The sequence below is a fragment of the Alligator sinensis genome, unplaced genomic scaffold, assembly GCF_000455745.1.
Source record: "Alligator sinensis unplaced genomic scaffold, ASM45574v1 scaffold100_2, whole genome shotgun sequence".
Classification (NCBI taxonomy): Eukaryota; Metazoa; Chordata; order Crocodylia; family Alligatoridae; genus Alligator; species Alligator sinensis.
The window spans coordinates 190242-203054 of record NW_005842694.1 but is presented as its reverse complement, the minus strand read 5'-3'; the positions used below and the strand labels follow the sequence as shown (position 1 = coordinate 203054).

General features: G+C 41.0%; 1 protein-coding gene across 1 annotated transcript in view; it reads right to left on the bottom strand.

Annotated features, from left to right (window-relative positions):
* SRPK2 (SRSF protein kinase 2) overlaps positions 1-12813 on the bottom strand; it is a 168908-nt gene that overhangs the window by 2820 nt on the left and 153275 nt on the right. The window contains exons 14-16 of the mRNA XM_025216006.1: positions 6208-6277; positions 5423-5515; positions 4836-4928 (exon numbers count right to left, since the gene is read on the bottom strand). Of these exons, the coding sequence (XP_025071791.1) occupies positions 4836-4928; positions 5423-5515; positions 6208-6277 (256 nt within the window). The remainder of the gene's footprint in view (positions 1-4835; positions 4929-5422; positions 5516-6207; positions 6278-12813) is intronic.

The following is a 12813-nucleotide window of genomic DNA, read 5'->3' as shown; positions in this document are numbered from 1 at the left end:
GCTGAGTAGTTTATCAAAAGAATGATAGGATGCGGTGCCTGTACTGGTGGAAACTGGACTTAATGACTGAGGAGGCTTCTTCCAGGTCCACATGCTTGCAACTTGCTCAGTGACAGCCAGCAAACCACCAAGTGACTGGTGCAGTGAACAACCTGCAGGGAAACCGACCCCATCACACCCATTTCTCATCTCCATGTGGCTTCCTCACTTTCATTTGTCAGAGCAGCCTCTTTTCCATTATGTGCTTTTATCTTTTCTGCTCCTTTGAGGGCAGAGTCCGCACACCCACTGATTGTTTGCTGGTCAGTCCTAGCCATCAAGCCCTTTGGCCAGTTGGCATTAACTGCAAAAGCTGAAGTGTGTATCACAAGATGTACACGTGAAACCGGAAGTCTGGTGCAGTTCCTCTGTGGGTCTGATGAACGTCCAAACACACACGGCTATCTATAGATATGCTTTTGTAGTCCCATTATATAATACCTTTAAATATCTATATATTCCCCCTAAATCTAGAAATGCCCTGAATTGATTAACTTTGAAGTTCATTTGTAAATGTCTCAGGGATATAAGCCAAAAACAATTAGAAAAATCTTTGAAAAAAGTGAATTATGGGAAAAGTGAAATCCTCACATTTCTGACATAATTTATGGGATAGTCACTAAATTTTTCCCTTTTTACCCTAGGAAGAGATGTGGTCCACGAGTATTTTGGTTTTGGTAAGGAAAAGGTGGTGTTGAAAAATGGTATATTGTACCAGGAATTCAGCCTTGACTACAAAGGAGTTAGTAACTCTTCCTTATTTAATGGAACCCACTCCCATCTCTAAGTAACACCAAATATGCAATTTAAGCATACAAAAGGAAATATATTCACAGTCGCATCGGAAAAATTAAGATGACCCCTTAACAGTCATACAAAATAGTGCAGTCACTTCACAACACAGAGCAACAGGAAATAACGTGTTTAAATTACAGCAAAGCAGGTTCAAACTTACTCTCAGCAAAAAAGTCCTTATTGTCAGAAGCAAGGATTTTTTTGCTAATATCTCTTATTGGACCACCTATGTAGTTGGGAGAGAGGCTAGGCCAGCTTTTGGGTATAAAGTGCCTTTCTTTAGGTCTGGGCAACTAAATCAAAGTATTTCTGTTCCAAGTGGACTCTGATTTACAGACCCTACTTTTCCATACCCAGCACCTTGGCACTGAAGCTGCATAAGACCCATGGTTCTTTTGACGCTTCTGGCCACTGGTCAGTGGAAGCAAACTCCCTTTTTATAAAACTGAATCCTCAACTACAATTCTGCCTCCCCAGCTTTCTCCACGCCCTTTTGTTCATCAAAAGAGCTTCAGAGAGTACTTCAACAGTGCCCTCCAATGGCTTGTCTAGATGTAGTCAAATCCCTTAAATGTGAGGCAGCCTAATGTCTGAAGGAAGGGCTCCTGGGGGCATCTTTGAGCTGTCTTTTCATCGTCTCTTCCACAAGTAGCAACTTAGGGACCACCTTAAGCAGCAATGATAACGTGATAAAGCCCACAGTAGGAAGCACTTCCTTGGAGAGCACAGACCTGTTGCAAATCCCTTGTGTTACAGCTTCCGGGACAAGAGATTTTGTTTGTTTGTTTAAATCCTTGCCATCACTCGGGCTAAGGCTTTGTGACACTGATTTGAATATTTGTGCTACTGTGCCTTTAGTTTTAAATTGTTAATGACCTGAATTATAAATGCTTTCTTATAAAAATGTCATTACTGGGACTATCTTTTAATTCAATTTCACCCAAAATACTGAAAATTAGGAGCCTGCAATTTTGCTCACATGAATGATCTACAAGTAGTTCACTGAACTGACTTCCCTGGAACTATTTGCTGCTTAAACTGTTTGCTCCATCATCAGCTACCATATTTTCATTATTTTTTAAATCACTTTTTTGGCACAAAACTTGGTATTTCAAAACAAGATGAATAGAATTGTTCCCCCATTAGTGATGAGAAAGTATGTATAATACCTTCAATACATTTATCAACTGGACTGTAATTTTTTTTTTTATACAGAGGGCAATGTTTTCTAAAATGTCTAAATGTATATTCCTAAACTCTTATTTTAGCACCTAATGATGAGCTATTCCAAAAGCACCTAATTAACATAGGCCCAAAAGCCTCTTCCAGCAGAGTTTGCAATTTGTGTGCATCCTTGCCAACACATTTCAGATTTCTTAACTTGGAGAAGGTTTGACATATCAGCAGGGGGTGCTAGGCACAACAGCAGCATGTCTATTTGCTTAAGTTATCAGTCTTCTGTTGCATTCATGCTTTTCTCACAATACAGCTGTTCATCAGCATTGAATTTGGCTCTTTTATCCTGAGCATTTTAAGTGTAAACTTTATTAAAAAAACAAAAAAATTCTGTATCCAATCTGGGAAGAAGGATCTCTTGCATTCAAAAGTTTGTCTAAGTCTATCCCAGCCGTGCAGTTGGTCCAATAATAGATATCACCCAAGGAAATCCTTGCCTCCAATCTATAAAAAACTAAAACTAGTGGGTAAACCCAAGTTTAGCAATTTACAGCTACACATTAAGAAGAATGTAAATAATTAACCTGGGATGAAAATAAAATGTCTGATTTAATTTAAACAATGTTTAAATTAAAAATGGATTCTAATTTTTTAATTAACATTTTTCTCCAACTAGCATTTCCAAAGCCTAATTTCCTGCCAGGATCAGCTTTAACAAAAGTAACTGATATAAACAGAACGACCAGTTGGTAATGAACAGCTTAATAAAGATGCAATATCAGATCCATTGCTACTAGAAAAACTGCCACCAGAATACCCAGAATCACAGAAAAGCAGAGTAGGAAGGGACCTCAGGAAGTCATCTAGTCCAGCCCCTGTTCACAGCAGGATCATCCCTATGCAAACCACCCATTCCTCACCCACAATCAACCCTGCTGTACAAGAATAGTGTGGAAAGATGCCAAAGCACCCTAACCTGCCACAAGCAGAGCAGGGGATGAGGACTGTCAGCGCCCCACAGCTGCAGTGATTGTTAAAATGCACTTGAGAGATCCAAGGAGGAGGGCCATGTCCCCTCCCCCCCTGCAGAGGAAAATAAACAGCTCCTCTCCCCAAAGCTATAACAACTACAGGTTCTTTTTTAGTATTAATGTGAACTCCAACAGACCAACCTTATTAGCTAGACAGAAGAGCAATAAAGGATTCTACCATAAACGACAATGAGGCAAGAGGCAAGGATTTCTTAGGGTGCCTGGTTTTCTGTGCCTTAGCTCCTTATGATCAGACCTGAGGAAACATGTTTTGCATTAAAAAGTGTGTCTAACTCTGCCCCAGCTACATAGTAGATCCAATAAAAGAGACAACCTAAAAAATCCTTGCCTCTTGCATAATTTCTGGCCCACCACAGCTACAACATCACTCTTCCACTACCACGATATGAAGGAAGTCACGGCTGGTTCTTGATCTACGCCTGCTCTAAGACTCCAGAGCCAAAAGCCGAGAGGCCAGGAGTATAAATCTGCAGCAGGAATTCCCAGAAGGGAATGAGACATGCACTGGAAACAAACAAATCTTGACTACCACTTAATTTTAATCTTACCAACTGCCCAAGGATCAAGAGTAGTCAGATGTCCTAGTATTTAAGCCCAAATAGCCATTCTGAAGACACAAAAAAGGACCTTGTGTGTACACTAAAGTGACCATCACAGTGAGCTAGTGTTGAAGTTAGGAACATCACCCAGGAATCCCTATCCCTGCTTAACCACCAGACGTCACCACTTTCCACAGTGAGTTCACTTATGAGATCTGAAATAATGCTGAGTTGTTATTGGTGCTAGCCTGATTTCTGCATCTACTGAAGAGAGAAATTCTCAAGACATTAACGTTTATTGTTAGAGTGTAAGAGATTACAATTAGAAGAATTTAATCAACAAAATAAAAAGAGCAAGTAAGAGAGACACAAGGTACTACAGCCTGACAGCAGAACAATTCACCATGTTATAAATAGAGACATATACTAGTTTAATTCTGCTAACCTAACTGAAGGCAAAATGAAAGAAAGGGAGTGATGTATTTGACCAAAACCAGTTCTTGTACTATGTCACATACTGGTTTAGTATTAAATTTATTTCATATTTGTACAGCACTTAACATGATGGAGACCCAGGCTATGAACAGGACTCCCAGATACTACCACAACACAAATAATATTGAGACTATTAAAAGTGAAATAATGCTATTGAGACGGAAGACACGAGCTGTCCATACCTAAGTCACACAACTACTATTTCTGTATTTGTTTTCCCCTTTTTAGAATGGGAAGGTAATGGCAGAAAATACATAAAACCTTTGTGTTTTGTGCTTTGTGTTTCTCTTTATTATCTGTTTTACTCCTTAGAAAGAGAGTCTGCTTGAACAGCATAAGGTAAAAAGTGAACAACAGTTATTTTCCCCAAGAGTATTTTAAATCCTTTCAATGTTTGTCAGACTGCATTATCTGATGATAATTTACAGAGAATATAAATTTAAATTAATTTTACATTAGGATGCATTTGGTGCTCTATGTATATCTATGCATTTAAATAATGCTTTATGAAAATTTTGCTTGATATCCACTGTTTCACAATATAAATGGTAAGTGAAATCATTTTTACTCTGCAACTCTTTGCTCTTCATGGAAAGGTGAATTCACACTTATAAAGCTCTTCTTTAACATGATCTTCTCATTTAAACGGATATATTTCTTCGTTACCCATACATGAATGTATAATTTATCCTTTTGGCTAGCGTTATGCTTTAAATTAGTGTTGCATAAATACCATTACCTTTTTTGGTGAAAAACTCCTTGGAATATTTCCCCAACATAGCGTATTTTCGAGGGATTTTTCCCAGCAGTTCAATGATCAATGCTATGTGGTCTGCATTGGAGAATATTGCCAGCAAAACAGAAACATACAACAGTTTAATCAGTACATTGCATGCACACACTAATACTGGCCCGGTACAGACAGAAATAGATTTGTCCTCCTCAAAAAAAGCCATAAACACCACTGAGTGTATGGACAAGGCTTTCCACTTGGGATGGTTAATTTGGAAATTTGGAATTTCCAAATTTGGAAATGCGTTTTCAGGGAAATTTCTCCAACAAAAAGACAGTTAAAAGATAAGATTTTGCCTATTAACTGATTTAAAATACATATGCAATGGGTTTTTTTTTCAATAAGTTTGGCAAAACAAAGGCAATGGAATTCTCTATGGGTTTTTGTTTTTTCATTTGTTAATTTTTGTTCTTCAAGGATAATTTTGCGTGTATGATTTGAGAAAATGCTTCTTAGTGGTATGTGTTATAACCACCAACTACCATTCCACTTCTGTCTGCATCACGGCGCCTTTCAAAAAGAAGAGGTACTACCTCTGCGATTGAAGAATTCCCGAGAATATTTTCCAGATAGAGCAAAGTGCCTTGGGATATTGCCTAGCAGCTCTATGATGTGTGCTATGTGGTCTATGAAGGAGAGAAAAAAAGGACACGGGAGTGGGAAGGGCAGGGAAAGGATGGGATAAAAAGAAGAGGAAAGAAACTGGAATTAGTAAAAAATCAGAAATAGTTTTTAAATCAACAATGTTTGCAGCAAACCCATGCAGAGGTTTCCAGGATCAGCAGAGCTCTGGCATCATTAGTAGCACTTAGGAACAATGAATGATGCCCACGTTACCACTGCAAAGGGCATTACAAGCAAACAAGCATGGAAATGGACAGGTACACAGATGGAAGCAGGAGTTAATTTTGGTTTTAAAAAAATTAGTAATTCACTACTTAAAATCAAATATACACAATTGTGAAAATTTATTCCAGTGTCAATCTTAAAACAGAGAAAACTACAGAGCTCGATTGTGTTGCTTTTGTAACTGAAACAATCAGGTTTTCACACATATGCAGATCTTACAAGGAGGTAGTTTACTTCCTTCAGGATGCTGTTAAGCAAGAGTAGTGTATCTGCTGAAGGAGGTTTGCCCACCTATTGCTATTCATGGGACTTAAAACTAAAAAGAAAAACATGTGAATTTATATTCTGGAACCAGAACACAGTGTTGATGAACAGTTCAGTCAAATCCAAAAATTAACCCCACTAGTAAAAACTTTACAAAATTGTGATCATGTCTGGGAAATTGTGTAACATCTCAAAAGATACATACCCTCATCTCTGGAATAGTCTTCACCAGAATGTGGTTCGAACAAATAATCTCCAGTTGCAAGCTCAAATGCCTACAACACAACACAACAGACACACTTATGGGTATTTCAGAAATAAATATATTAAACTTACAGTTTTGATGAATGCCAAAGCAATCTTTTATAAATGAGAGAATTATTCTCAAGCAAGTGCTCAAGGAAAGTGTACTTACATAGTAGTGTAGTTCCTTGAATAAACTGACAGCATAGAGCAACTGTCTTTGGAGAAAGTTCCCGTGCTCTCGGTACCAAAGTCAGAACCCACCACAGGATCTGTTCCCCTGCATCGCTGAAGGTTCAGATCAACAGCCTTACAAAGAGCAACAAGCCTCAACCCCAGCCCATTTCTTTCTACTAAATCAGAATCTATGGCATTGACTCTGAAGAACTGGGATAGTCAGCTAAGGCACGTGAATCTATGTTGTCAATCTACACAGTAATTCTTCCGTTTGAATAAACTAGCTAAGAAATCTTTCTGTCATCTGTTAGTACCATCAGCACAGATCCCCACTGTTGGGAAATTAACTAAAAATAGCAATCCCTGAGAAAGCTTAACTGAAGAAAACCAGTTAAAGAAAAATTGCCAAATGTTTTTCTAGTGAGACCTGATAAAGCTGTGTCAATGCGTGCACTTAATTCCCGTCTGGAATTCAGAAGACAGAATCATTTCCTCTGAAGGATGCATTTGGATCCAAATAACTACCTCCCAAAGACTTGGAAACTAGATTCACCACAATTCAAAATGGCAATAAAGGCAACCATTTTTAATAGTAATAACCATTAAAATAGATACCCTTCAACACTGAGGATGGCATCCCATTCCTTTCCTGCCATACAACTAAGTTTGGTTGTTTACATGATCGTCTGAGCCATAAAAATGGCTCTCCTGCACAGGTTGGCACTCTGCTCCTGGGTGTGTAGTCCTACCTACGTGAACATCTATGTACACATCCAGAAACAAAATGCAAACCTGTGCAATCTGGTCATCTCGTGTATCTGAAAAGAACAGAATGCCGCCCTTCAAAATATCCATGCTAGGGGTGCACTGATAGAGATTTTTTGGGACGATACTGATGGCCGATTTTTAACAAGCCATATCAGCTGATACCAATCCAATATGTGGCCCAGCAGCAAGGAGAGCAGCATCTGGCTGGTAAATCTGATGTGGGGGAAGGGCTGAGGGGGGAGCAGATGGAGGCCCCCAAGGTGAGGGAGGGAGTGGGGCTGGCACTGGGGTAAGCGCTGCCCAGCCAGGGTGGGGCAGGACACAGCACGGGACAGAGCCACGGCTTGTCTGGGGTGCAAGGGGGGGCAGGTCCCGCTGCTGCACACATCCCAGGAGGGCATGGGGGATGTGTGCCCCCCAGATGTGCATACAGGGCAAGGGTGGGCTGCCGCAGCGGGCTGGGGCCAGAGGCAGCACCACGTTCTTCCCAGCAGGGGGCTGGACCATGGCTGCATTCGGGATGGGCGGCAGCGGAGCTGGGAGGGGGGGTATGGGGGGTTACAGCAAATATTGGGGTGGGCACAGCTGCCCACATAACCCCCCTCCCAGTGCTGCTGCCGCCTGCCCTGAGCACAGCCCTAGCCCAGCCCTGCCAGGAAGAGATTGGCACCACTCTTGGCTTCAGCCCGCAGTGGCAGCCCACCCTTGCCCTACATGCAGATCCAGGGGGGACATGCCCCCATGCCCTCCAAAGGTGTGTGCAGCTGCGGGAGCCGCGCCCTCCAGACGAGTGGCTCACAGCTCCATCCCATGCCCTGATCTGCCCTGAGATGGCTGGGCAGCACCTGCCCCTGCCCCAGCCCCAGTGCCAGCTCCACTCCCTCCCCTCTTCCCTGCTCCTCTTCCATCATGGGAAACCTGGCTCCCTCCCACTGCTCCATTCCCAACTACCATGGCTGCAAAAGCAATGAGGGGCGTAACAACCAGGCAGATGCCCACAGGCCACATATTAGCCCCTTGCAGGCCACATCCAGCCCACAAGCACCAGTTGAACAGCACTGTTGTAGGTCAGTAGGTAGATACCACTACAAATTGACTGTAATGGTATCAGAATCCAAAATGTTTTAATGATAGCATTCAAATGCTGGAGGAACCATGCAACCTCAAGTTTGACTCTTTCATGGCAAAAGTGGCAAAAGTGTTAGCAGTCATGCACCAAAAAAATCCACAACTTAGTACTCTCATTTGAATAGCGAAAATCAGAGTGAACAGTACTAAAAGGATAATATTAATACTAAACAAATTCTCCTCTGAACACCTACACACCCTTTTTATTCATAGAGTTCATGGATTTCAGGTTTGGATTAATCATTTGGCCCTGGGTGTGCATTAGGAAACTCAGAGCTGGAAGATGAGCTAGAGGTTCCTATGTTAAGGTAGGAGATCTGAGAACCAAAAGTTGTATCATGTCAACCTGTCAAGCCTGATTGTCATGAAGCTCTTGGTAAAAGATGAAAGGCACGCATTTTTTAAAAACTCCAAACTAATAAGTGGATTAATCAAATCCTTGTCCCCAGGGAGGGAAATAGCAAGCATTTAAATCTTTCCCATATCAAAAGCAAGCCTAATAAGAGAGAACCCAACCTGCTGAATATTGAAGCTACTAGTGAATTCTTGAAACAAAAAGCCCACCTGAACTGATTACATACAATACATTCAAGTTGGGTCTGGGAAACTGTTAAATTGACTAGTCAAATAATGACAACTGACTGGTCAACTGAACATCTATTTGACCACAGCCAAAAACTGTCAAATATTCCACGAAGCCAAAAATACCCTTACGTAGGTGACAGCCTACCTTTTTATTGCATTGTAGTGTTATCTGTTAGCAAGGACAGGGGTGATGGCTCTTTGTCCCTCAGTGTCCTACAGAAGTCAGGATGGACACCCTCCCACTACGCCCGGTCCATCTACCCACCATGTAGGAGAAGGAAGCCCCTGCCCTTCTCTTCTCTCCTGAGCTCTTCCAGCCTCCTTTCCCTTCCCTCCACTGAGCCACATTGGGCTGCAGGACTCTGCTGAGAGAAGAAACAAAACCAGCAGCATAGAAAAGCTGCTCTTACTGGCCAACAGCAAAATGCCTGAAGTGTTGGCTGCCTAGTATAACTATTTACAACTGCTACCTACTTAGTATAACTGTTTTTTTTAACTGACTTTTGTCTCACAGTTGCTGTGTGTGTTTTATTTCTGTTTATTTTTAATTTATTTTATAACTGTTTGGGCTGGTTTCAGGTTAAAAGACAAGGAAAGAACTTTTCAGTCTTGAATATGATTCATATTTACACTTATCTAACACTGATAGTTATAAATAACTTAGAATTTAATTTCATTATTTCATAAGTTAACTTCTTTTCTTATTAGCATAAGTATCTAACTTATTGAAGATTATAGTCTCTCTCTTCACTTTTCTAATGCTTAAAATATTTGACCGCTATTTGACCAGTCAATTGATCAAGTATTTTTTGACCAATCAAATACCAAACCTTAATCCAAGTCAAATCAATTTCCTTCCTATCAAGACACCCAAGACGAAGAACACCACTCCATGAGCCTGGCAGAGTCTTGTCTTGGTGTCCAGGGCGAGCTCTATCCTAGCAGCTCACCAACTCCATGACAGTTGTTGTTGCCTTCAAAAAAATTTTTTTCCTGCCCCAACCTAATTCAAAGTATGGAAGTATTCAATTAAAATGGATCACCTGTAATTAATCTGTTGTTCTAAGGTGCATGGAGAGTTTTCTCAAATGGTATCTGGTTGGTGTTACTTTTGATATACAGACTGCTGCAGTCTGTACGTTCTGGAAGTCTGAAGCTAGCAAGCCATCTTCCAGGTCCTGAAGGCAATGCAGAAAACAACTCCAATACATGTTCAGTGGCAAAAGCTCACAATGGTTTATTGTTGTTGCACAGTACACCAACTGGTCTCATTAACAATCAGTCCAACTTCGCGAAGCTTGCCCTTGACAAGTAGAGATGCTGTACACACACTCCCCTAGGTCTCTACAAGGAGCAGGTTACCCAACTCCTGTGTTCATACATGCATACCCCCCACATCTTGTGCCAACTCTTTCTCTCTCACTCTCTGCTGAGAAGTTCATCTTTATTTGTTTTGTTCCCAGATTCATGCACCTGCACACGCACTAGTAAGTACCAACTTTACATGTGTACCTGCTGTGTTCATACCTCCTTTAATGTTTTTATGCTGGTTAGTGTGAGGTTTTTTTCTTCCTTACTGTCATCCAGTAGTCAGGAGGCCCTTTTCTCCAATACTGATTTTTGGTACTATAGCCTAGCATAGCCTAGCACAACTGGAACCCCTACATTATCTATTTATGGGCCCTTGACTTCTACAAGTAAACAAAATCAGCCAATACCATAATTAGCTGTCATCACATATGAAAGCTGAGGAAAAAAACATGCATCTTCTGCAAACATTTCTGTCCCTCATAGTAGTGAACTATTCCAAAGGCATAAGTCACTAACAGCTGAAAATTTATTCTAATTGTTCCCATTTCTATCAACCAGGATTGCTTTCTGCCCTGGTAAAGGAGCTCTGAAAAGTGACAGACGCTCTGGATTTTGAATGATCCAAGGGCAAACCTACAATCGTTTCTCTATCTAGGACAAAGAGATAGACAGTGGCTACATCTGAAACCTCTGGTTTAGTTGCAGAGAAAGATGGTCCTCACTTGTGGAAGCAAAGCTTCCTCTATCCTAGAAGGCCCTAAACAACCTTCTCAATTCCCATATGCCCTTGGGATAAAAGCCAAAAAGACAGAATAGACAAGTTTATATCCTCATGTAATATTTGAGTAAACTGAGACAGAGAACGGTTAAGACACTTTCACAGGCAGCCCCTGACCATATATACCTGGACTTTTCTGTTGGCAATATCCCGAAAGTATCACAGCAGACCAGGTCTAGATGAAAGATTTTGAAGGAAATGATTCCAGTGGCTTTTATAAAAGAACTAGTTCTAGGAAGACACACCATGAATAATGGAAAGCAAGGACGAAAGGCAAAAAGACTTACGACAAAAGTGAATTAATTGGCAGTTTGTTCCCTGCAAAATTTCCCTCTACAACTTCAGGAAATAAAAAGCACGTAAAAACACAAAAGGAATTTTGCTTTAGCACTGTGTGATAGAGAGACCAGATGCACAAAGCACAGCCAGTCACGGGGTATTTGAAAGCAAAAAAGATTTCTACTATCCCTACAGTCTATTCTTAGAGCCACATAAATGTCCTGAGTAGCTGCTCATTAAGCATCCTTTTCTACTTTGTTCTATTTAATTTACTTATGCTGTGTCTAGCACCCTGCTACTTTTGGAAGACAGTTTTCTTTAGCATGTTTCAGCATGTACACCGCATTCTTCAGAGCAAAGCAGCATTTAGTGGTTAATGAAAGCATCTCACGCTGTCTATCTCTACTGAAGGAAAAGTGCACATGGTGAGCCGATATTTTTTCTGAAAATAAACTCCTACTGCAATCTAAAGCCCTTTGTGTTTTTGTGTCGTCACTCTTTGAACTGTTTTAAATTTAGTGACATTAAGATCACAGCATCCTCCTTCATCTCAAAAAACAAGGCAAGTTTCCTCCTCTGATGATGCCAGCATCATTCTCTCAGCTGCCCTCTCCTTGCAGAACAATATTAACTGTGTCACATCTGATAGCTGATAAAAGTCATTTCTCCTTAGCAACTGTACAATCGCCACCTTAGAAACTTCCAAGGTCACATTTGCTCTTCAAACCAACTTGTTACATTTCATTATTCTAATATTTCATTAATAAGACTTCCTGTGCGCAAGCTGAAAAGATCTGTCAACCTCTGCTTGGCCTGTGCTGCTCAGATGCACCAATATGAGGACACACACCATCACATTCAGGCACTGCTAGGGGAGACCCCTGACTCTCCCGTTCACTCGAGGGGGGAGCACATCAGAGAGGTGCTGCCCCCGTGCGCAGAACACAAATAAAAGCATCTGTTCCTGATTCTGCAGACATTTCCATTCATGCTTTGCCTCATTGCTCTACATGGCCTCACTGTGCTCCTGTGTAACTGGACTCTTGTGAGTTGGCCTATTCATGTCAATGGTCATGTCTGCATAGAAAGTTTAGCACAGGTGCAATTTTTGCTGAACTGCGACCTTAATACAGTGCAGTATCATTATTCAGGAATCATTCTCTTCTCAGGTTTAGAAAAGTGTCTTCCCCACAGGAATACCCTTCCTTCCACCCATATTCTGTTTGGGGATGGCAAAAAAACAAGTATAGGCTTCTTGCTCTTCTCTGATTCCTCCTGCTAGCCTCCAGTTATTCTTTGTTAGATGTTGCTTATTAAAAACACTGGGATTTAAAAATGCAATGCTGTTTTTCCTGAATGGTCACAAACCTCTCTGAAAGTCAGTCTTATTGAGTGCCAAAACAGATCCACAAATTAGAGCAGAAAAATACCCTCCCCTGTTGCAGGGCTAGCCTTGTATTTTAACCATCTGCCTCTCAGGGCTAACCACCATCTAATTAACATAAAATGCAACCCGGAGTATTAGATGGTGGGGCCATCAAC